Genomic DNA, 24205 nt, shown 5'->3' on the forward strand with positions numbered 1-24205 from the left:
CGTAAGTAATTAATTTTTTTGTAGGTATCGGATCTAAATGAAAGCCCCAAAAAATACGCTTTTGAGTTATTACTTGTAATATATTTACACAAAATGTGTTAAAGCTAGAGCCTATAATTAATAGTTATAAATACAGGTGTTCACTCAGTTGATTACATACAAGAGTTCGTCATGGATTGGATGGACACTCGACAGGGAGTCCGACATACAGTATCAATAAATAGTGCACAGATATATACAAGCAAGATCAGTTAAGCCAATTTAATTGCGTTGGCGGCCCCGCATCCCCGTATCACACGAAGCTGCTGCTGGGTTCGTCGAGGTAGGCACACCGCGATCCCGGCTCTTCGAGGGACTTGCGTCCCACTTCCAGGGGAATTTTGCTCGCGAACGCCGCTGGCTTGGAAACTTCTTTGGATGATGGCGTCGGCAGCTGCTTGCCGGGGGAGAACTTGTTGCAGTAGTTCCCCGTGGGCTGGGCCACGGCCACGCCCCAGTTGGAGGGCTTGATCGGCAGCACCTTCGGCTTGGGCGGCAGCGGAGGTGGCGCCTTGGCGAACTCTGCTTGCTCCTGTGTCTGGGCAGACGGGTCAGTCTCTTGCTCCTGGTCCACCTTCATGGGCGACACCGGCTGTTGTTGTTGCTGCTGCTGCTGGCTGCGAGTGATGGACAGCCGGGGTGCCGGCTGAGGGATCTCCGTGGGCGAAGAGGGTGCTTTGCTCACAGGACTCAGGTTGGCGCGCACCTTCCGCAGCTTGGAAACGGCCGCGCTGAGATTCTCCTTGTTCTTCAGGAAATCGGGCAGATCGAAGTTGATCTCGGTGCCACGCTGATCCTCCAGCCGCGCCAGCTGCGCCCGCTTCAGGCCCTCGAGTAGTTCATCTGCAAGGGAAAATCACACGTTTGTTAGTTCAGCACTCTTCGGCGGAGGCACGGCAAGGCTACCCACCTTGGTGCTCGGCTACTCGCTCCGTCACCTGCAGCTTCACGCCCGCCTTCAGTTTGGCTATGATCGGCTTCTTGGGGTCCGCTGGTGTCGGGGTCACCTCCTCGGACTGCTGACTGCTGGTGGACTTCTTCTTGAGCTTGGGCAGCTTGCTGCCCGGAATGTTGCCGCCGTCGCGTGGCTGGCGCCGCATGCGCTCGAACAGCGAGGAGGAGGTCTCCGACGGCGCCTCGTTGGACTTCATGGAGCAGAGGTCGCTGGGCCGCGGCTTCTCGCCGGCCACCGCGTCCGCCTTGCTGGCCAGCAGCTCGTTGAACACCTTGTTCGTCAGCTCGTCCAGCTGGCCCTGCTGCAGAGGCAGCGTGGATGGCAGCGGCTTCATCGGTTTGCTTTGCTTCGGCGGCATGCTACTGCCGCCGCCCTGCTGAAAATCCGAGTTGAGGAGCACGATGCGCAGCCGCTGGCCGTCGGCCGCGTTCACCGGCTGGTTGAGGTCCAGCGGCAGCTGCGTGTCCCGCATGACCACCTGCACCTGCTCCATCCGGTAGTTGTACTTGCTGAGGATGGGCCGGATCACCTCGTGCAGCTGCTTCTTCGGCTTGCTCTTCACCGAGATCACCTTGGGGTCGGGCAGGTCCAGCTTGAAGGCCACGCGCCGCTCGATCAGCACCTCCTTGCCGGCCAGGATCTGCGACGGCAGCTGCACGTCGATGGACTTGCTGCTGCCCTGGAACACGATGTCGTAGTAGGGGTACACCAGGTTGCGCTTCTCCAGCAGCCGCTCCACCAGCCCGCCCACCGTCTCGCCCGGTCGCGTCTGCACAATCGTGGTGGCCCCGTCGGTGAGGATCACGCGGCACAGCGAGCACACGCTCTCCGCACTCGCTCCCTGCCCGCCGGAGGCGCCGGTGCCCGCGTCGAAGGAGGACAGCGAGGAGCGGGAGCTGTGCAGGTCGCTCAGCGAGTTCTGGCCGGAGACGAGCTTCAGCGAGGCGCTGGTGAGCAGGGCGGGGGGCGGCAACGGGGGCGCCGGCATCAGGTTCGAGTTCTGCAGGTCGGCCATGATCTCGGTGCGGTCGCGGGACTTGCTCCGCGTCTTCCGGTGCCAGGGGAGCAGGCTCTTGCGCCGCCGGTCCTCCGCATTGCTAGCCGACTTCTTGAGCTGCCCAGGGGAAGAAAGGATATCGTTTTAGCAAATACATCAACATCAGACTCCATAGCTTAAGTACCCACCTTTGAGGAGGCGGCCACGTGAAAATTCGTCTTGAGCAGCTCGTCCAGGTCCAGTCCGCTGTAGGGAAGCGGCTGGTTCTTCTGCTCGGCCTCCACGCAGCTCTTGTACAGGTCCGAGCGGATGAACCGCTGGTAGCTGTCGAACTTCATCAGGTTGAAGATCTGCTTCTGGGCCGGCGCAAAGATGTCCGGCGCGGCGCTGGCCAGCTTCTCCTCCGTGAGGCTGCGCGCCTGCGAGTCCACGTTGACGGGGTCGCTGCTGTTGTTGGCCAGGTGCTTGCCGAAGATCTCGCGCGCCTGAACCACGCGCTCCGCCTCCGACTCGAGCAGGCGGTACCGCTCGCAGGCGGTCCAGAAGTAGATGTTCTCCGCGGAGAACTCCTTCTTGAGGAACTCGGAGAAGGTCTGCATGCCGGCGGCGTCCTGCAGCATCCGCTCGAAGGAGCCGCCCCAGTTGCTGGGGCAGCCGTGGCAGCCCTCCTGGCCGGCTGCGTCCTCCGTTGCAGCGGACACCGTGATGGCGGAGGGCGGGGCGGGCGTGGTCAGGATGCGGGGCACCTGCAGCAGGCTCAGCTGCTGCTGGCTGCGCGTCGCCTTCAGGTCCGCGTCCAGCATCAGCGTCTTGATGTACATGTCGTTGTCGGAGGCGTTCATGGAGGCGGTGCGTCTCACTGGCGACGACTGGCCCTGCTGGTGCTGCTGCAGATGCTGCTGCTGCTGTTTGGCCACCTTGTCGGAGCTGGGCGTGCGGAAGGAAGACTGTCCCCAGGCTCGGCGGAAGGGCGAGGCATTGGCGGGCAGAGCGCGGTTCTGCAAGGATTAAGATATACACGATTTTAAAATAAGTTACCCAATAAGAGATGAGGTTTATTGACTAAACTAAATTGACTAAAGTTGATGGAAACTATAGAATTCTGTTTCGGTTTCAGTTCAAAGTGTAGAATAAACTGTTTGTTAATAGAAAATATGTATATGTAGTATGTATTTCAAACCCTTGATGTTTCAATTATAACGAGTTTGTGGCAGATTAAATAGTGCCCAACAGAATAGGAACAAGACGTCGGTTCATGGGCAATCCACAACTACAAATTGCGGGCGACCAGAAGAGTCCGTCATTATCATGGTCAGACGGGCACGATAAACTTTTGAACTCCTCAAGTCAGCTCATAAATTTGTTTGTGTGACGCATGGTGGGTCCTCCATCCTCCATTCCCTTCCCCCCCAAAAACTGAAAACTATGTTTCCCAATTGTGGAGTTGGACATACTGGAGTGGTTCTCTGAGAGCCGCTTCGAGTCGAGTTCCCCTATGCAGATGATGATGATGGTGCCACATCCCCTTCCCATTCCCCTTCCCCTCCGTTTACTGCACTTGGAGCTACGATAATCGCTGCTCAAACAGACGGAGAATCTCTAGTCGCAGAGTGGTCATTGTATTTGTGCATTTCCCACCGACCTTTCGTTTAACGACAGCTTTTGTGCGCCATCCCCTTATGGCGAGAGATTAATGAATTCCAGTCCCGAACCCATCATTCTATTCAGATCTCAAGTTTCGCAGAAACCATAACTCATTCCCAACCTGAAACTACATTTGTTTTGTCGGCTTAGCGCTGATTGTTATAGATAAAAGAGAAATTTTCAGCGTTTCCGGTTGGTTTTTAGATTTTAGCTCGCTCTCTACACGAACTCAAAAGGGAAAAAGCAATTTTCATTCATTTTTGTCCATTAATAGAAACCAATTGGTATCGAACTCGCCAGCCGTTTATATAATTTATAAATTGGTTCGACGCACGCCAGCAATTGAGCGGATTGAGATGAAAAGGCGTTTATGTCGTCGAGTGAAAACCTCACATAGTGTTCTCATATTTTTATGAACAATGCCATTTCATCATCTTGAGAAACTTCTTGTGACGCCACAAGAAATGCAGAGAGATAAAGCACTTCTCGTACATAAATAAACAATAAGATACAAGGCAAGGAACCCAGTTTTATCGCTCTGGTAAAAACAAATTAAAGTATATGGGTCAAAATACGAAAAACACTTAAAAACTACTTAGGCTGCACTTGAGTTTGGCTCTGCATTTTCTCGGAAAGGGGCCTTAAATTCCGAAAAATCTCCAGTTCCCCAACTGGAGCCAAACAAGCTGACAAACACTCGTCAAAATCAGCGAGTAAAAGCAGAGAGGCGAACATAAATCAACGCTGATTGCCAAACAATAGGAGGCGACTGCGGGGGCATCGGGGATCGGGGGTCCGCCAGACGGTAAGTAGGAAGTGAGCAATTTGGCGAAGAAAAAATAATTAAAATAAATAAATGACGTCTAATTTTCGGACTGTTTGGACTTCAACTGCAACTTCGAAATCGAATGGGAACGGAGGCGGGAGGCGGGAAAACTGAATTTAGCCCGAGTGAATCGTGCAAGAATGAGCAACAATTAAGTCGAGCCACTAAGAAATCTCACAGTAAAAAAACACACACCTAAAAACACTAGCAATCTCCATTCCGCTCCGTTCACTGGTCAAAAGAAAAGAGGAGCACTGCGGGGTGGAGCATATTCCTCCGCTTCAGTGGACACTGACTTGGACATTTTCCGGTGCCGCCATGGTGGGTACGTTCACATCCACATTCCCATTTACATGGCCCCTTCTGTCGCCGTGAATCAAACTCATCATTGGACACTGAGGAAAAGCAGCAATTTAGGTAATTACCCCGTAACAACTACAAGTTTTCACTAAGCACCGATTTTCTTAATGGGAAAAGTGTGTGGCACCTCGCTCATTTTCATTAACAGGGTTCAAAATGAATTTTTAAGTGAATCATCATTGCACACTGTATGGCAATATCACAGTGATTATATTGAACTTGATTTTATGCATTACTCAATGCTGCTATTATTTTCTCCCTGTGCATTATAGACTCGGCTCGGCTCTTTGGTTTGGCTTCATCTCCACCGCTCTGCAGTCGAGTGGCAAGTCATTGAGCTGAGTTTGCATTTTGCGGCGGCGGAGAGCAAACGCCGAACCAAGTCCCACGAGTGAATTATCCGCAGAGGAACTCGGCTCGGGTTACCACTCTGTGGAGCTTGGCCACAACACAATTTCTCCCTATGCACAACCCGATCCGATCCGATCCGCAACCTGTCGCCTTCTGGGGTGGCACTTAATTAGCAGGGCTGCGGTAATTGGACTCTGGAGTCTGTAGTCTGGAGCCGATGGAGCCGCCACGGTCTGTTGGTCACGATGGAAAATTGAGATCCATCGAAGGGTTTCGCTTCGGTCAATCTTCGGGGGCGTGGCGATATCACTGCTAATCTTTCGCCCAGACACTTGAGAATATCACGTAGTCTCGTTCGCGGTGCCACCCGTATTTCGTATTTCATACGCTCCCCTTCGATTCGGTTAAATATCACGCATATCTTTTTCTTGGGAAACACATTTCGGGCGATAAACAGGGCGGGCAAATATGATATCAAACATGGATGACGAAGTTCGTTGGGGGGTCCCACCATTCCGAGCCCCAAATATTTGCCTCCGTCTAGCAATTCCCCGAAGTGTGCCCGAAATTCGAGGAACTCCTAATAAATCATACCAGCCCTTATCTGTATTCTTACACTCATAGTTTTATACAGCTACTGTAAAATTAATGGTACAATTTTGTAACAGCAACAATTTGGGAGTATTAAAGCTTTTGAAGTTAATTTGGATCGTGGCCAAGAAATATTTAAAAACGAATAAGAATGATCATGGTAACTCCAGCAAAGAAACTTGTTTTACATTTAACTAAGAGCCAAGTTTCAAGTATTTGTTAGCTCGAGTTTGAAGATTGATTAAAAAAGAACTTGTTTTCAAGCTATGCTTTCCTAAACAACTTATTGAAATTGAACCTTGAGATTTGAGATTCTTTCTTGAGCAGGAGGAGATTATTTAAAATAAAGAAGATGCGAGTCTTGTGGGAATATATTAATGCCCTCTACTGTGGGCATGAGTGTACGCACTCCCCTTTTAGGGGCAACAATGAAAACGAATCTTATCTGGCGAAAGAAACCCAATTCAAAATAAAGCGAAAAGTGGGCGGGTTGAGGGTGGCTCATGCGACAAAGGGAGAGAGATAGAGAGAGAGCTGAAGATATAGACAGAGAATCTCATTAGAAATGCAAATGATTAACTAACCATAAGCGCTGATAAACCCGTGAGTCTGGCAGAACAAACCTTCGGATTCTCTGGATTTCTTTTATTGTTGCGGCTTTTGGAAGATTTAATTTCTTTTCTTTTTTGCGGAATTCCAAGGTGTGTTTGTGTGAGTGCGTGGGCAAATGCAATGGCTGAAAGCGAAAACGTGACGCTTTTGTCAACTGGCTTTGGCTTGACTTTCGCACTGGAATTCACTACTTGGCACAGCACTTCACTCTTTGGACTTTATGTAATTGCTTTATTTCACTGGCAAGTACTTGTATCTTTCGGAAAATGGAAACCGCACGGAGAGCCGCGAACCCGTCGATCCAAACGCAAAAGTATCTGTGAAGTTGTCGAGGCTTAGCTAACAGAGATGTTCAGATTCGAGATTCGTTCAACAGCAATGTTAAGTTGTGAGAGAACGAGGGCGAACTGGGAGAGAGAGATAGGGGATTTTTATTTAGCAACAAGCATGGCTGCATTTATTGTTGCAATTTCTAGACTCACTTAGAGTTTTACAGAACTAAATGCAAAAACAAGCAGAAATTTTTACCTGAAAAGTGGTTTTGGAAAAGGTAACGAAAGCGAGAGAGGGAGAGAGATAGCGATCTTGGGGCCAACAGCTGGTTTAACAGAATGGAGGAGGGGAGCTCAGGGCGGGTGGCGCTCTCTCCCTCTCACTCTTTTCAGACTCTCCCATTTTCGAAATTCGAACTCGACTGTTTACGTGAGTGTTAGAGCTGCTTACTCATTTTCAATGGGAATGAGAATGCCTTTTGTTGTCTTTCCCTCATTTTTGGTGGCTGATTCGTACATGGCTCTTTGTTGTTATTATTGTTATTGCATTTGCCTATTTGCTGACACCGGCTGCTGGAAATTGCTTTTGTTGTTTGCTTTGCCGCTTATGAATGAACCGCACATACACATAGATACAAGTTTGCACAGCTTGTGGGTGTGTTCGCTCTTTATCGCTCTATCTCCCTCTCTTGCCCCAAGTGACGCACTTTTGTGTTGTGCCTTAATTACATTTGTTTTTAGTTTTTGCCCAATTAATTAACTTGCTTAGCGCTTTTGACCACATTTTACCCAACAAATGTCTTGTTTGCCCATTTAAGTATGCAAAGGAATTGGCCTAATGAGGCATAAAATATGTAGTTTGCAAAAAACTTGCCACCGAGTAAATAAATTGCTCTAAAAATAGCAAAAACACGCTGGCAAATAAATTAACCGATCGCCCCTTCCAATAATGTAAACAAAGAGAGCCCCAGACAATTGGAATAATTAAAATGCCAACCAAAGGCAACTGGAATGCGGGCGGCTGCTGCTTTGTTGTTGTGCATTTGCTTGATAAATTAAGCAATTTGCAGATATACAAAGGCAAAAATGTAAGATGGGGAGGGGAGTGGAAAAGAACGCGTGGAATACCCCCATCTGCGTCCAATTTCCAGATCATGTGAGCACTGGAAAACTCTTTATCTCCCCTTTTTTCCGCGTGTGCGTTTTGTCTATAATTTTACAGTTATTTATGATTTGTTTAGCTAATGGCAGTGAGCAAAAAAAAAAAAAGGGAACGATAATTTTCCACAATTTACGCACTTTGGTCTGGTTTTCCTCTGCCTTTTGTGCGTGAATGAGCCAATTCACAACAATCACATGTGTTCCGTTCCAAAATCCACAAAATGCAACAACAACCGCTGTTTTACATTTGTGAATTACAGTAAGACTACAGTAAAAGGATTTTATAACCCGTTGAAAATGTTGGTCTAGATGGAACCGTTTTGGGTTCGTATCCCCAATATAATTTTGAAAAGGTTAAGAATATAATTCTTATATTTCAAGATACTAATATTAGTTTAGCTTGTAAATTTGACTAAGCTGACTAAAAGTACTTTAAAAATTGGTTCGCCTGTATGCATAGCTCTTTTGAACAATTGCGCACATTAAATTAAATATCCGGCATGCTGCTTGTTTTTGTTACTTTTTTGTTTTTCGTTAATTTTATGGAAGATAATGCGGGTCATATGCGTTCTGAATACTCCAGGCGGAAGATATACATACATATGTATTTATGTACGGAAACCATACGGATATGTGGCCGGAATTTTTACAATGCCCACAAGCATTTACGACTTCATGTGGCCCAATGTGTGGGCAATTCGGAGAGGATATTTACTTAATTTCTTTATTGATCAATGGAAATGGTAAATATCGGCGTGGGCTATTTCCCCACTTGGCAACCGACGAGCCAGCCAAGTGATGACCACTCCACGATGGGGCTCATTGAAAAGTGAAATGCGGCACGCGACGCCCATGCAAATGCGATAATTAGAAAGTCATTATGGCTAGCAAGTGTTGGCCCGATTAGGAATTAGATGGGGACATCTTCCCTTAGGGGTGACACATTGCTTATAAATAGGTACGAGTTTTTTTTAAACGGCGAAATCTAAAAACACTATTGGCAAGTTTACCGGTGAATCAGCAACATTCCTTAAAGGTGTTTTATGTGGTAATAGATTAGGTAAAGATTATTGAGAATCATGAAATTTAAAAAGGTAATGGTAATTTTAACATTTTTGCGACACCTGATGCATGAAAATCTTGAGGTCCCTTTCTTATTTGGACCGTGATGCTACGCAGAATTCAATGATGATCGATTTGTGGCATTACAAACAAATGAATTTTATTGGCAAATAAACTTCGACTAATGGCGTAATCCCATTCAGCGTACATCTAGGATGCAACGCAGGGTAAACACCGTAAAACCAGCGGGTTCAAAGATCACTTGGGAATTTCTCCAGGGGATTCGCAGGAAGCCAGATGCTGCCATACGGACAACCATCAACGGATTCTGCGGACCCGTATTAAAAACAATTGATTGACGACGACTCGTGCGTAAATAAACAGCTTCCAGTGAAAAATTATGAAGAGTTGGCCGTAAACAATTCGAAACTGAGCGGATCGGATCGGAACGGAAAGGACTTAAACTAATCGAGGCGGATCACTTTGGCGCCAGCTAGGGATGTACACTCAACCAACGAAAAAAACCAATAAAGTATTAAACCTAACAGGTATTTTAGGAAATAATTATTTTGCATGTATATTTTCTTTAATTTAAAAAAAAGGGTTTAGTAAGTGTAGTACATTTAATTTGTTGTTATAAATTAATTTGAAATATATCAATCAAAAATATCCTAATACATATCTAAACTATGAATTATAGGCATATGAGATATATGTTTAAAAACTTTTATAGAACTAAAACTAGTTATTTCTATTTTCTAATCTAGTCTTAACCCTTTAAATGCAGTCTTAATTTCGTTTTCATTGTTATATTCCCGGGGTTAATGTATTTCCCATAATATTTGAGAGATTCGTGTAAATTTTTTTGGCATTTGCCTAATGTGGAATTCATGGAAATGGTTGAGTGTACGCCCGGGCGGTTTGTTCCCTCTGGTTGTGAATGGAATCTAGAAGTGACTCACGCGCATGACGTTGGTGGCGTCGCGAAGTGGCGGCGGCTTGCTGAAGTCCATCTGCTGCACTGCATCGGGATCGCTGAGGGAGCGGCGCAGCGTGGTCACCGAGGCGCGCTTGGAGTGGAAGGAGCCGCGCAGGAAGCGGGCGAACTCGCAGGCGGCGTTCCTGCCGGCCCGACAGACCGCCCGCGGGGGCGTGACCTTGAAGCTGGGCAGGAGCGGAGCGTGCATCTCGAAGGAGGAGTCCGGCGAGAGGTTGCGGCTGTTGGAGCTGCCCCCCGACTGGGAGGTCAGGTTGGAGCTGGCCGAGCTGATGCCGTCGTCGTGCTCCTCCTCGTCCTCGGAGCTGGTGGGGATTTCCCCGGAGGCAGCACCCGCCTGCCGAAGAGGGCGGCAGCCCAGCTGCTCCTCCTGATCCCGGGTCACGCGGATTAGCACCGGGGAATCGGCTCGGATCTCCTCCGGCTCCGGTTCGCTGAGCTTCCGGCTGCCACTCCGCCTCTTGGTGGCCGAGCTGAAGAACTGCAGCACGCGGGAGGCGCTGCGACAGCTCCTTCTTTCGGCCTGGACTCGTGCCATGGCCATTGGAGGCGGCATCAGGTCCTCCGCCTCGGCACACCTCCTGGGCAGCGGCTGCTGCTCCTCCTGGCCCTCCTCCTCCTTCACCAACTCAGGCAGGACATTTATCTGCGGCGAGGCACTGCGTCTGCCACCAGCGCTCTGGCAGAACTCCCTGGCCTTGCGGCAAAGGAAGGGAGAACTGATCTTGGGCTTGGCCTTCGGAGTGCTGGCCTGCCGCTCCTCGAAGTCCTGCACGAAGCGGGCCAGCTGCTCGCGGTCCAGCTCCGTGAGGCAGCGGTGTCGCACGTGCTTGGGCGTGGAGCCCGCCGAGGAGCCCGGGTGGATCCGCTTGATCTCGAAGCTGCTGTCGAAGGTTCCGGAGTCATTCAGCTGGCTCAGCGACTGGACGAAGCGCTCCACCATGCCGGCGATGCCCTCGGGGTTCTTAGCGATGGGTATTCTGGAGCCACTTCCTCGGGAAGTGGAACTGTTCATGTCGCGCACTGCCTAGATGGGTGCAATTCAACTTGATTATTACGTGCTGTTCGGAGCACTGAGCAATTAAAACGCAAAGTTTCTGCGAGGGAGAGCGGACTCCCAAAGTGTTTTGGCCACGTTCACGCTGCGCGACTGTTCGCGTTCGACTGAATTTCCCCGTCGGATTGGCCGGCCAAAGGTAAACTTTTCCTGCGAGTGGGGAAAAGCTATGCAAATTCGAGAACGTGTGTCTCTGGGACGCCTGCGCCCCAGACTTCTTTCGCCGCTGAGTGAGCACTTTGTATGGACTCCCCAGTGCTAAGTGCTTTCCTCAGAAGTGCGATTCGCACACGGAATACCTAAAGAGCGACGGAAATTGTCACCTGTCTGCGGGTTCAGTACGTCCAGTGGTGCGTCATCGAATGTGGCCCATAAGGAGATGCCAACGGCAACGGGTTTACGCAATCGGAGAGTGTGGGATCAAATGGGTTCGTGTGGAAAGCAAAGCCCGTAATCCAAACAAAAGAAATGGCTAAATTATGCTTATGGCTTATGGCTCGAGTATATAGAACACCACTAATGGGGCGCCCGTAAAAAGAGTTCTTTACTTGCTATCTTGCATCTGGCGTTACCCCGTCTAAAGTCAACAACAAACCTTCTTATCAATATTTGGGTATCAAAAATAGCTTCGGAATTCCCGTGTAAACAGCACGAAGAAAAGTGTGACTGCGCAATATGAGCCAAGAACTTAATAGCTTCGACCCAATTGGAGGGAATATATGTATCAGCACAAGACATCCGAGAATCGTGACCACTCATGGGTGTCTTATCGTTCTGAGGGTCCTAAGGGTACATGCAACCCAGATTTAGGTGGAACCCAGTCACTTAAAATCCCTCGCGTCACAATGAGGTTGTGAATAATGATGTTTGAATAGAAATCATGAACTAATAATTTCATTTGCTCATGCTAATGCAAATGCTGATGGGTCATACAATACTTGCTAAATACTTAAGCATTTTGTATAAGAAATTATTAATAATTATTTTCCTTATCTATAAATCAAGACTTTAGTTCTCGACTGATGACTTTGTATTCATAAAATATTTGAAATTAACAATGAAAGCTTTATTGCCCTGACTAAAATTCTATGTTATCGCGGTTTTTTCTAGATTATAGTTGTTATGAAAAACATTCTCCCTGTAAATTAACGTGTGACTAACTGGAAATGAATGGATTCAGTAAGCTTCAATGACGACAATAGATCAAAGCGATTTCTCGAACTGCGTCTCATTGTTTTCGCCACGAATTGTGACATCATTAGGAGATCGAATGAGGCGAGATGGTAATACTTCCCCCAGGAAAGTGATTGAATGGGGCGTCTTTTGGCGAAATTCGGGGAAATTCCACAGGAATCACGGCCTCTGTAATAAATCTGCGGAGCTGTCTGGAGCGATTCCGTTGAATAGGTCAGAATCGGAATATCGGCCCCATCGACTATTTTTGGCCTTTAAGTGGAAGCAACAAGACAGCGATCTGCTTGATTTTTCTTTGCTCGATTTTTAAGTGGAATCATTTTTGGCGTGAATTACTGGGTTCGTTTACACCAAAAGCAAATAAATAAGACACTCGTGGGTTGTTTTCAATGGGAAAATCGCGGGGAACAGTCAAGCGGCCGGCCATTAATTCTGAATAAAACTTTGCGTTTTTATTGCACAGTTGGTATTTGGAATTTGCTTGGTAATAAGGGTTTTTTTTTAATTTCTTGAAGTGTTCGAGGAAAAGTTTATAAAAACATTTACGCACACCCACTCGCTATTAATTATCAAATTTGTCTTGCAGGAAATTCCGCACAATCATATTTTTTAGTATTTTAAGTCGCTAGCGGTTTGCGGGCGATTCGTGGGCGGTTTTCGGGGTTTCACTCGGTTTTTAGATATGACGTCGATTGGGATTTCATTTGTTTGATTATTCCCCATATCAAGGCAATAAAACGGAATGTTTTCACAGCGTGTGATTTTGTACAATGGAATTTGCTCAGTTTATGAAACGAAGAAAACATTTCCATGGCATTTTTTCATTAATTTGTATATTATTTAGCACATTCTATTTTCGGGGGCAAAAACACTGAAAACAGGCCACAAAAGTTCAATTGACTGGCTGTTTTTATTTATCCAGGCAATGTTTGATGCGAGTGCCAGATATTTTTCGGGGGCGATGATGGATTTCTGAACGTACACTATCGGTTTTTGGGTCCAAGGTAAATGGAACAGCTAAATTTGCTTGACACGCAATTTTTCCATTGATTAAATAAAATAATAATTTTTTAGGAACATACACTAAGGGCTTTAAAATTGATTTTAGTTGTAATAACGTTTTAAATTACGTTGTGATCGAATGAACTGCGCTCGATGACTGACTCAGAGTTTGTGAACGACGTTCGGCGTTTAGGTCGCTGTCAACCTGGCTCAAACGGAAAGCAACAACACGTTGCCCATGGCAATAAGCAGCTGAAACAGCAACAACGCAGCTGTTGAGGCAGTGCAAAAGGAGCGAGCGAGAAGAGAAGAGCGCGTGCGCGCGTTTTCGATCGCGGGGCGGTTTACAAGCGGTTTCGCCCGCTTTCGCCGTTCTAGCTCTTTGTTGTTGTAGTTGTCGCTCGGTTAGTCACTAAAACCTGAACATAAAGAGACACATCGGGGTGGAAAACGAAGAGCAGAGTCAGGTGTTTCCCTGGCACTTGCTGAATGCATTTTTTTAAAACTGCAGTCAATTTTATAACGATTATATACTCTGTAATGTGATTGGCCTAACCTAAAAATTAAACCTTTAGGAGTAACCTGTAATACTATTAGCGATGGAAATGAATCAGACGATGCTAAAAGCCTATCCCAAAGGTTTTCATTGATTCAAATAAGTTAGTAAGGCTCTAATGATTATAATTAAAAGTTTACGACGTCATAAAATACGAAGAGAAGTGCTGAGGAATACTGAAAAAGATATTCCCCTTCGACTGGAAATTTTCCAAGTTTTAAGTACTTTTCATTTTTAATAACACATTTTTAAAATTGTTTTAAATTACAACACGTTTAGAGAAAGGTGGCATGTGATTGATCAAGCTTTATTTGCTTTCTTGTTTGCCTTCTTAATAGTATTTCAAGTAGAAATACCCCTTAACTGATTTCCTCTGCTCACTCCACCATAAGATAAATTGACTTCAGACGGAACACATCCGTAGCGTATCATCCGATCGCCTACGGCCCTTTTCGCCTGGGTTTTTCAGACAACTGCTTTGGGTCATATCAATTGGCGGGTTACGTGCCTGGAGCGCAAGGTGTTTATTATTAGCAGCGTTTCAGCATTTCTGACGTACTTCGGACAGCCCATTCAGTGCGCGCTCCCATTTCTGCGGCTATCAAAACATGGAAGCCAACAACGATCGCAAACAGACGGTTATGTTGGATCAGCTAAATATAATGCACTTTAAAAATAAACATTTTGTTTGTCATTTGCCCATTTGTGTTTGGCCTTTGGCATTTTTGGCTGAGTGCCAGGCGTACTGATAACAGCGATGATTGTGGCACACAACTTTAGACAATTATTTCAAGCGTAAATTAACGTCTGACGTATCTGATAGATACATTTGGCCAGCCAGCTCAGAGGTTTTCCATTCCCACAGCGTCAGCTGGCAAATACGTTACACGTTTTTTGGCCATGGTAATAGAAGTCGCATTCAGAGGCCGATTCGTGGCTAACCACTGCACAAAACTTGAGTAACCTACGAAGTCGTACCGAAATCAACCTGCCAGATAGCTAAACCCAAGAGTTTGGCTCGAACTCATTTCCCATGACGATCCGATCCGTTGGCCAGGAAGGAAGCTACGTAACGTTCATTTAGCAGGCTGCCCCTGGTTCCTTGTTTTACCTATGTACTTCCCTTTGGCACGAGGGTTGTTTTCCTTTGCACCTGTGACGGCATGTGCTGCTCCACCTTTTCAAAGGAAAACGAGGCAGGTTACCGCCAAAATGCCGTCAGACCAGAGTCAACCTGTTGGAACAGCCGGCCAACTAACTATGTATGTCCCCGATTGCGTGTTTATGTGGCCCAAATTAAGTCGAGTCACCCAAGTGATATAAGGTCGAAGGTGCACTTGACATGCTTACTCATTAGTCCCCTGCTGGTTATCTTTCTGGAAATCTTTAAAACTGCGCAAGCTTAGAAAACATTTGCGAAGTTGCTGCAACTTAGTTAACCCAGTTTATCTATGTAAGCATCCCAAGGTACCCCAATAAACACCACTTATTTATCAGACAAATAAATGATTGATCGGTTTATAGGTGATTTATCAGTGTTCTATTTGATGTTAATAGATGTTAGTTTGATAATAGAAAAACATATATACATTAAGGATATGTTTAATCAAGAGAATTCGACATTTAATATTGCCAAATGACAGAAAAAACAGATAAGGTAAAATATTAACCCAAAATGTGTATTCTCCTGAAACCTTAAAAAAGGTCCAGTCACAATGCACTTTCTTAAGCAAACCTAACAAACAATGAAATCAAAAGCCAGTGCAATTAACAATTTACCAGGTGTCACAGATATAGGGATCAGCAAACAAAGAAAGCACACCGTTTGCTGATTGCGACCATGAGAAAAGAAATAGAGCGTTCTATCAAGGTGTAGGAACGTGCTGAAGTAGGCAAACAAAATAAAGTCCCCGGCGAAATTCAACAGAGATTACTAATTCAAACTCTAGCTCTAGTAATTTTTATACCGAAAGCGGATAGTGAGTTTTATGATAGTAGGGTGAATCGGAAAGAAGTCAGCCAAGCATTAAGCTAAACAAATAGTGTAATAGAAACGGAAACAAAATGTGAGTAATGCAAATTATTCCACGAAGAGGACTCCAAACCTCTCCCAAATTAGAGGTAGGTTTCCCAACCGCTTGACGAGTTGGTTTTAGGGGGAGTCATCGATCAAGTGTGAGTCGATAAGTGTGAGATTTATCCACATGTTGGTAGCTTACCTCGTTCTCCTCGGAGTACAGACCACAAACGAGTTCTCGAAATGACATTTTCGCATCGAGATGCCTTTTGTTTGCCTGCATTAAACAATTGAACTTGCAATTTGTACACCTTTTTCTCTTGTTTTATCGTAATGACAATTTATTTATATTTATTTCAGTCACAACTGCTGACGGGGCTCCTTGAACTGGCGTTGAACTTTTTATGGAGCAACTTTTCGCGACGGTAATTTTATTTATTTTTAATATGCACATATCAAGCAAAACAAACAATCGAAGGAACGGCGACGAAAGTGAAACTGCCGCAACGTACGACCAAATCGCACAAGATCTTTTTCAAAATCGCGTGTTGTCGAATCGAAAATCAAACTAAATTACGAATAACCGTCGGAAATTGGAGGAATTGTGGGGCGGCCGGAGGAGCGGAAAGGTCAGCCGACGTGGACGCCATTAATTGCTTTAGATTGAATTAAGTCCGCGGCAGAGGAATCAGCACAGCAGCTCGCTTGGAGCTCTCTATTCCGCTCGGCTTCAGTCGTGACCTACGCCCATGACGTCATTGGATCGAATCACTTTATTTTTAGCCGGCTATTTCCGCCCTTATCACCCATGAGCGGTCGGTCCCCCAGATCCCGATAATTCCGATCGAGTTCGAAGCGACAGTGTAACGGAGCGGCCGTAAATCGTAAGTAGACCGCAGACTTCTGAATCGGATAGCGGATAGCGGAACCGTGGCCACCTATTGCCAAAGCCCCAGTGTGACTACTGAAAGTCCGGGTGGAATGACAAAGGAACCGTCGGCATGTGGTCACCTGAACAGAACAGAGAGTTTCGGAGAGTTCTGGCCCCTTATCTGGGGGCCCAGCGCAAGAGAGGAGTGCGGAGCGATAAGCTCCGAGAACGCAGGTAACTTGGAGCGGCGACCAGGTAAACTGATTTTGCCGCGCACAGGAGCGGTTTGCAAGTGGCAAGGGTTTCGAAGAAGGTTAAATATCCCGCAAATATAATTTCCTATACTTTCTAGTCCCTTTCTGATAATAATTTAACTATAAAAAGAAATATTATTACTTATACGTTCTAGTCCCTTTCTAATAATCCGACACTATGTAATATTACAGCTTAAAGTTGGGACCAAAAAATTTCAATTTTAAATTTTGAAAAGTGGAATGGTTTGACCCCTGTTGACCACGTCTGCCCACCTTTTAGTTTAATATTACGATCCTTATACATAAAATTAATTTACTTTTAAGAAAACAATCGTTCCACTCACCCCGAGATCAGGTTCGCTGTTTGTAGCTTCTAAAAGGCAGTGCGAGGAGGACGAGGCCGACAGGCTGGTCCGATCCTTGTGTGATTTGTGTAGATTCTGCAGGCTGGCCCACGTGTCCATGGGCTGGTCGATGCATGCGCCTCCGACCGACGACTGGATGCTGTCGATAGCCTCGAATCCCAGCGAGTGTCGCGAGCCGGGCTGACCAAACACCTGCGCGCTCAGTTTGTGGGGCGTTGTTGACGGCTCCAGGACCAGAGATCTGCGCAATTTGCGCGGCACACACGATGGGTGGACGAAGGGGTGGCCATCATCCAAAGACGGAGCGGCCGAGTGCAGCGAGATGTCGTCCATGGAGGCCACTCCTGCCAGAGCCCGCGGCGAATCGTCCGCAAAGAGGTTCAGGACATCGTCGCAGGAGCGGGTCGACGTGAGATTCGTGGCAGGGCTTTTGATCAGGTTGAAGCTGGCCAGGAGATTGGGTCGTCGCAGCAAAGAGTTCTCAGGCGGCGACTTCAGCAGGGCGGAATGATCGGGCATGGCCCGCACAGTCAGTCGGTTGTCGGGGATGCCCACAATGCCCAGGGGACGCGCTGGAGCCTGGTGAGTCGGTGGCCCGGCAAGAGCAGCTCCAGCTCCGGCGCCCAGGAAATCCACCACCAAAATGCGATCCGAAATATTCGTGCAGTCGTTGTTGAAGCCAATGCCCGAGTCCGAGTTGGAGGTGGTGGTGGAGATCTCGCTGTGGTTCGATGGTTGCGGCGAGTGGGCTGCTCCTGCTCCTCCAGCTCCTGCATTGGGTGCACCCGCTTCGAAGTCCGCCTGATTGCTCCGACTGGCCGGCGGCAGAATTCGCATGGTGTACATGCTGCGCACCAGATTCACCACATACTCCGAGTTGTTGGGGAACTCGAGGCACAAATTGGAGATAGGATCCCGGGTGCATTGCAGCCGGAACTCGTGGGCCCGCTGCAAGTGCTGGGCATGCTCGATCAGCTTGGTGTCGATCACGAACACATGGCAGCTGTGCGAGATGCTGATGTGGCCAGCAGCTGCCCCGCTGCCAACACTCGGCTCGAACTCCTCCTCGATTTGGGTGTTGTGCACGGCGCTGGTAACCAGACCGAAGAAGCGGTTCTCGCTTTCCGATGAGGAGCTCACGTAGTTCAGTCGCGCCGAAGAGTAGGTGGCAAGCACTCCGCCACCGGAGCTCTGTAGGCTCAAACTGTCCGGGGTGATGCACATCAGCACAATGGTCGGCTGTCGCTTCTCCTGGCGCAGCTTGCGGATGCAAGAACGCACCGTCTGCAGCTTGGAGCTGTGGGAAATCTGCTTGGGCATCTCAATGGTTCCCAGGTAACCTACGATTACGCGGTACTCTAGGGCAGCACTTCCTACAGCTCGCACCATGGCACTGACATTGGCCACGTCCGGTGCCTTGGACAGATTGGCCGCCAAGGGAGCATCCTCGAGCACGGGTCTTAGCGTTGGGTGATCGGGAGACGCCTTGGAGCTCTGCGGCTCAACAGCCTCTGGTGGGGTTAACTTCTTCTGCGGCGAGTTCCTTAGTCTGTGGAGCTTAGCCTTGTGGTGGAGAAACCTCGGCTTGTGCCTTAAACTGGCGGCCAGGAGTTGACCCCGCAGCGTGGCATGGGCGTTTTCCTCGTCCGAACTATCCGAGTAGTAGTTCTCGGCGATCTGCATGCGAATGCTGCCGAAGGAGTTGCCTATTAACTGGACCACGGTTTCGTGCGGCAATTTGGAGACGTTCAAGCCATTCACGGAGATGAGGAAATCCCCGGAACGTAGTCCGGCCTGCTCGGCGGGGGAATTGCTGATGATGCAAGATAGCCGACAAGGCTGTTGGCCCGAGATGGTGAAACCGAAGCCGTTGTAACCTCGCCGCACTTCCACGGTGCGGATGCCATTGTAGTTGTAACTGGGTCGCTTTTTGCGACGTCGCTGGTGTTGTTGGGTATTGGAACCCGAGGGCGTGGATGCAGTGGCCAGGGTAGCAGGGCCAGTGGCAACAGCGGGCGATGCATCTTCCTGTGGAGTTCCTCCTGCTCCCGCTGCACTGGACCCACTTGCTCCCGTTATGGGCAACGGCGGATGATGGTGGTGCATGGCTCTCACTAGGCGGAAAACGAACAATGAACTTCTAATGATAATCTTAACCCACATCTGGACATACGCACCTTTCTCATGGAATCTGCAACCTGGATTTCTGGAAATGGAATGCGGTTTCTGTCGCTGCCCCTTTTCGGAGGTCGCCCTTCTCGCTCGCACCTGTGCGTCGCCTAAGCCAACTATGTAATCAATGGCGCACACACACACGCACAAGCTGCCAGGCGTATTTTGTTGCACTTTTCTAGGCCTCTAGTTACTCATTCTAAAACTAGTCTTTGAGGAAAAGACCATTTCCACGCAGTTAAAAACTTAAATTAAGCTTTCTCAGGTCCATTTCTAGCCATTTATTTAGTATAAATCAGTAATTAAAAGATGTGTGTAAAATGCGCAAGCGTAACTATGAGTGAAGTGTGACCGGTCGTGGGATGCTAGATAATACCGCACTATGGTGACTAAAATGGTCACACTATGTTCTTAACACCCTATCTAAAATTATTAGAACAAAATAATAATAATAAAAAATAATAATCCCATTTTCTTAAACTATAAAAAATTTAATTAAAATCGGAAAATAATAAAATCTGCGGTAATCCTAAACATTAAAAAAAAATAAACATCAGTTCTTGTCATATTTTATTTATGTGTTAAGTTACAATTTTGAAAATGTTGTTAAGTTACAAGGTGTCACTCAGGCTGTGGCTGACTCATTGGAAGACTCCTCCTGGTCCTCAGGTTTATCCTCCTCATTGCCGCCGGTTTCATCTGAAACTGGTATGCCCTCACCCTCTTGATCAACATTGCTATTACTGCTACTGGAGCTGCTTCCATTGCTCTCGACGAGATTGTCCTGGTCAAATCCATTCGTGTGCTCCGGCGTGGGGGCAGTGTCATTGGCGCTGGGAAGCGGGGCCATTGTCTGTAGTTTTTGTCTGGCGGCATGTACGAGCTTCTCCAGCTCGACACATTCCGTCTCAATCTCGTAGTTCTTTGACACCAGCAGCACCCAGTGGGCCTCCAAAGATCGCAACCTCTCGCCCGCCTGCGTCTGCGCTTGCTTGCGTTGCCAGTTTACGTCCTGGATGTCCTTCTTTAGCTGTTGAAGCTGCAGCTGCGCCTTCGCCTGCATGGCGGTGAAGACTTCCAGGTAGGACTTCCACGCCTCTGTGCCGTAGTCGAGCATCAGTTCTAGATTCAGGGACCTCACCCACTGGTGTTCCAGCTGGGCCATGGAGTTTTCGATGGCCTCCTGCCAGGCAGACACCTCGGACAGCTTTCCGGACGGTGGAGGAGGCAATTCGTAGCGCTTCATGGAGAGTGTCTCCATAGGCAGGCGGTTCTGGATTCGCTCAAACTCGTTCACCATCAGTGGAGTCTCAAACGGGGAGCTGGCGGGCAAAGGGAGGTGATCAAGGTAATTCTTGGTGGGGCGATAGCGCCGACACTCCTCCTCCACCATAGCGAGGGCCTTGAGAATAATGTAAATTATTTAGATGCATCACAATTTGATGGTATTAACTTACCGATTCCCTGACTCCCACATCATCGTAACCGTGATCTATGTAAGGTAAAGCATCCACAATGACCTCTCCAGCCATTATTAATAATTATTTATTGAGTTTTATACAATTTTTACAGCTAGTAAACAAAAACAAATGGCATTTGCCGTAACACGCCGGTAGGGATGCTTATCTAGCTTTTTATATATCTAAATGTTAGTTAACAGAAAAAACCAAACAATAAATAATGCTTTAGATCAGGGGTGCTCAACGCCTATGCACCGAGTGCACTTTTGTTTTTGTAGAGCTCTGTGCTTATGGGTAGTGCGCCCATAAGCACCGTGCATATGGGCTTCGATTTGCATGCGAAACAAAAACAATTTTGCTTGTTTCTTCATTACATCTCTGTCCGTCGTCACGCTTATCTGATCGCAATGTATTTTGTTTTTGTTTTTTCCTCGAGCACATGCACTGAAACTTATCTTTCTGTCTGCGTTGGCTTTTGATTTATTTCGGGGTTGACCATCGTAAGTGTTATGTTAAATTTTTTGGCGGATCAAAATGAGTGATGAATTAGAGAGCAGTTTTTTTTAGCATAAACTTTAAATGCGAAGTACAATGCTTAATATGCTTCGTAGTTCTGGAGGTAAACACCAAATACATTCTCTATAGGCATTTTTCTCTCAGTGCACAGCTGCACCCCAACACAAACGCGCCGCTACATATGTACACGTTTTCTTGTGGATGTGTTAGTAAACGCACTGCCATAAGACGATCTTGAGCACCCCTGCTTTAGATAATATATCAATATGTAAACATACATTAATTTTAATAATAATTATGTTTTAAATTAACATTACCTTGTAATTTTATTCAATTCAAACTTTTTGTTTTATTAAATTTCTACTGGGATGACATTTTAAATTTTAGTACTAACATTATTGCCCAATGCACAGAATTTGATTTCAAAAATTTGGTTAACCATCTGTTAATAGGTTGTATAATAAACCCTTGAAAAATATAAAAATTTGGGAAAAAATTACTAAGTTAATGCACACAATACTTTTAACCTAGAAGAAAATAAGGTAAACAAACCCAACGCCTACAGAGTTAAAACCCAGTGTTGTGCATGCTAGAAGCTTCCTGCTATCTTGACACTAGCCGCTGTTAACGAATGCAACCCTGCGCCGCCGAACGCGTTTAACAGCACTTTTTGGCCATTTCCGGCAGCTCTCTTTCTTTCTTCGTTCTTCTTAATAAAAAGAGGACGGTATCTGCGTTTGCAGAATATTTAACACCATTCATTGGGTTTGAAAATCAACGAAAATGGTGAGAAATTGACTGGGCAGCCCTTTGCAACCGCCGCAGGAACCAAAACAATGGATTTAACACAGAAGGCGGCGAAAAAATAGTGTAAAAGCGTCGCCCTAACCTCCACGTGTTTGGAATGTGCGGCGGTGGCGAAATGCGGATGTTGTGTTTTGTGCTATGTGAAAAGTAAACTAACACGGTGATTTAAAATTGCAGAGCTTAGGCAACGCCAGGCCATTGGTCTCCGTGTACACGGAAAAGAACGAGCCAGCTAAGGACAAGAACATTTGCCTACCGGCAGTGTTCAAGGCGCCCATCCGTCCGGATGTCGTCAACGAGGTGCACCAGCTGCTCCGCCGCAACAACCGACAGGCCTACGCCGTCAGTGAGCTAGCTGGTAAGTATTCCCCGATCTGAAAAATCCCGTGCAATGAGTCTAACCTGGTTCTTTTCTCATCGACAGGTCACCAGACCTCCGCCGAGTCCTGGGGAACTGGACGTGCTGTAGCCCGTATTCCTCGTGTGCGTGGTGGTGGTACCCACCGTTCTGGCCAGGGAGCTTTCGGCAACATGTGCCGTGGTGGACGCATGTTCGCCCCCACCAAGACCTTCCGTCGCTGGCACCGCAAGGTGAACGTCAACCAGCGCCGCTACGCCTTGGTGTCGGCCATCGCTGCCTCCGGCGTGCCCGCTTTGGTGCAGTCCAAGGGCCATGTCATCGACGGCGTCTCCGAGTTCCCCCTGGTCGTCTCCGATGAGGTGCAGAAGGTCCAGAAGACCAAGCAGGCCGTCATCTTCCTGCGTCGCCTGAAGATCTGGGCTGACATCCAGAAGGTGCGTACTGTAGTGGGGTTTCGGGTGGTGATATCTTTTTCGGGGTAAAATGTAAACAAACTCACTTTGGAAAGAGGATTTGTAGCATTTTTGCGAGATTTTTTGTTTCCTTTGGACTGTGCAGCGTGTAAGCAACTAACCTCTTAATAGGGATCAGATGCTTGCAGAGCTATGCTACGCTGCCAGATAAAATGCTTTTCTAGGCGTTACGATTGAAATTTGATCCACAATTTCCATCGTGGTAACGGAAGAGCTACATCTCATTTTCTACTAAAAAGTTTGATTTTCTCTAAAAGATATTTGACCGAACTAAAACAAAGATATTAAACTTTGTTTGAATTTAGTTTCAACAATTTAGTTGTTTTAAAGCTATTAAAAGATAATGTAGCTTATGACCACTACAAACACCTAATTGATTATTTTTATAGTATCGACAGTGACTAATGTTTTGTCTTTTTTCCCTCATTCTACAGGTGTACAAGTCGCAGCGATTCCGTGCTGGACGTGGTACCATGCGCGACCGTCGCCGCATTTCTCGCCGTGGTCCCCTGGTGGTCTACGACAAGGACGAGGGTCTGCGCAAGGCCTTCCGCAACATCCCCGGCATTGAGACCATCAACGTGGACAAGCTCAACCTGTTGAAGCTGGCCCCCGGCGGTCATGTTGGTCGCTTCGTCATCTGGACCGAGTCGGCGTTCGCCCGCCTGAACGATCTGTTCGGCACCTGGAAGAAGCCATCAACCTTGAAGAAGGGCTACAACCTGCCCCAGCCCAAGATGGCCAACACCGACCTGTCGCGTCTGCTGAAGTCCGAGGAGATCCGCAAGGTGCTGCGCGATCCCCGCAAGCGCGTGTTCCGCAGCGTGCGCCGCCTGAACCCTCTGACCAACGTGCGCCAGCTGATCAAGCTGAACCCATACGCTGAGGTCCTGAAGCGTCGTGCCGCCCTCGCCGCCGAGAAGCGCACCGTCGCCAAGGTGCTGGCCAAGGCCAAGAAGCAGAACGTGGAGCTGGCCAAGTCGCACTTCGCCAACGTGGCCACCAAGGCCGCCGCCAACCGCGCCAAGCTGCTGGCCGCCCGCAAGAAGAAGGTCGCCGCCAAGAAGCCAGCGGCCAAGAAGTAAACTTACTTTCCCTGAGGAGTAGAGCTGACACACTTTTATATTATAATAAAACACTAAAGTTGTATGAATTTTATTCATAATACATAGAGTGCGACAGTAATGCTCATTAAACTCTTAGTCTTAGGAACATTTAGTGTGGCTCTCTTTT

General features: G+C 47.5%; 3 protein-coding genes and 1 long non-coding RNA gene across 11 annotated transcripts; 2 read left to right on the plus strand and 2 right to left on the minus strand.

The window, feature by feature from the left end:
• Positions 1-54: 54 nt before the first annotated feature.
• Positions 55-19719, minus strand: LOC108088454 (regulator of G-protein signaling loco). 7 transcript variants are annotated; one of them, XM_017186234.1, is made up of 5 exons: positions 19361-19719; positions 17163-19297; positions 2180-2989; positions 950-2108; positions 55-882 (listed from the first exon to the last, which is right to left on the minus strand). In XM_017186234.1, the coding sequence occupies exons 2-5, from the start codon at positions 19287-19289 to the stop codon at positions 293-295; spliced, it is 4686 nt and encodes a 1561-aa protein (XP_017041723.1). In that variant the 5' UTR covers positions 19290-19297; positions 19361-19719; the 3' UTR covers positions 55-292. The 7 variants fall into 7 exon arrangements, with proteins under 7 accessions (XP_017041723.1, XP_017041726.1, XP_017041725.1 ...); XM_017186237.2 differs by lacking the exons at positions 17163-19297; positions 19361-19719 and adding exons at positions 9833-10890; positions 13201-13466; XM_017186236.2 differs by lacking the exons at positions 17163-19297; positions 19361-19719 and adding exons at positions 9833-10894; positions 13201-13466.
• On the plus strand, positions 14128-16963 carry LOC108088457. The gene is made up of 2 exons (XR_001771231.1): positions 14128-15742; positions 16054-16963. It is a non-coding gene; the product is annotated as an uncharacterized LOC108088457 (long non-coding RNA).
• A 189-nt stretch (positions 19720-19908) lies between the features above and the next one.
• LOC108088431 (pre-mRNA-splicing factor SPF27) lies at positions 19909-21887 on the minus strand. Of its 2 annotated transcripts, XM_017186198.1 has the most exons (3): positions 21649-21887; positions 20813-20997; positions 19909-20757 (listed from the first exon to the last, which is right to left on the minus strand). In XM_017186198.1, the coding sequence occupies exons 2-3, from the start codon at positions 20885-20887 to the stop codon at positions 19981-19983; spliced, it is 852 nt and encodes a 283-aa protein (XP_017041687.1). In that variant the 5' UTR covers positions 20888-20997; positions 21649-21887; the 3' UTR covers positions 19909-19980. The 2 variants fall into 2 exon arrangements, with proteins under 2 accessions (XP_017041687.1, XP_017041686.1); XM_017186197.2 differs by lacking the exon at positions 21649-21887 and having other exon boundaries at positions 20813-21623.
• Positions 21888-21982: 95 nt separating this feature from the next.
• Positions 21983-24157, plus strand: LOC108088430 (60S ribosomal protein L4). The gene is made up of 4 exons (XM_017186196.1): positions 21983-22117; positions 22316-22496; positions 22563-22933; positions 23407-24157. The coding sequence occupies exons 1-4, from the start codon at positions 22115-22117 to the stop codon at positions 24055-24057; spliced, it is 1206 nt and encodes a 401-aa protein (XP_017041685.1). The 5' UTR covers positions 21983-22114; the 3' UTR covers positions 24058-24157.
• The last annotated feature ends 48 nt before the right edge of the window (positions 24158-24205 follow it).

Source organism: Drosophila ficusphila, unplaced genomic scaffold (assembly GCF_018152265.1).
Source record: "Drosophila ficusphila isolate 14025-0441.05 unplaced genomic scaffold, ASM1815226v1 contig_791, whole genome shotgun sequence".
NCBI classification, from domain to species: domain Eukaryota; kingdom Metazoa; phylum Arthropoda; class Insecta; order Diptera; family Drosophilidae; genus Drosophila; species Drosophila ficusphila.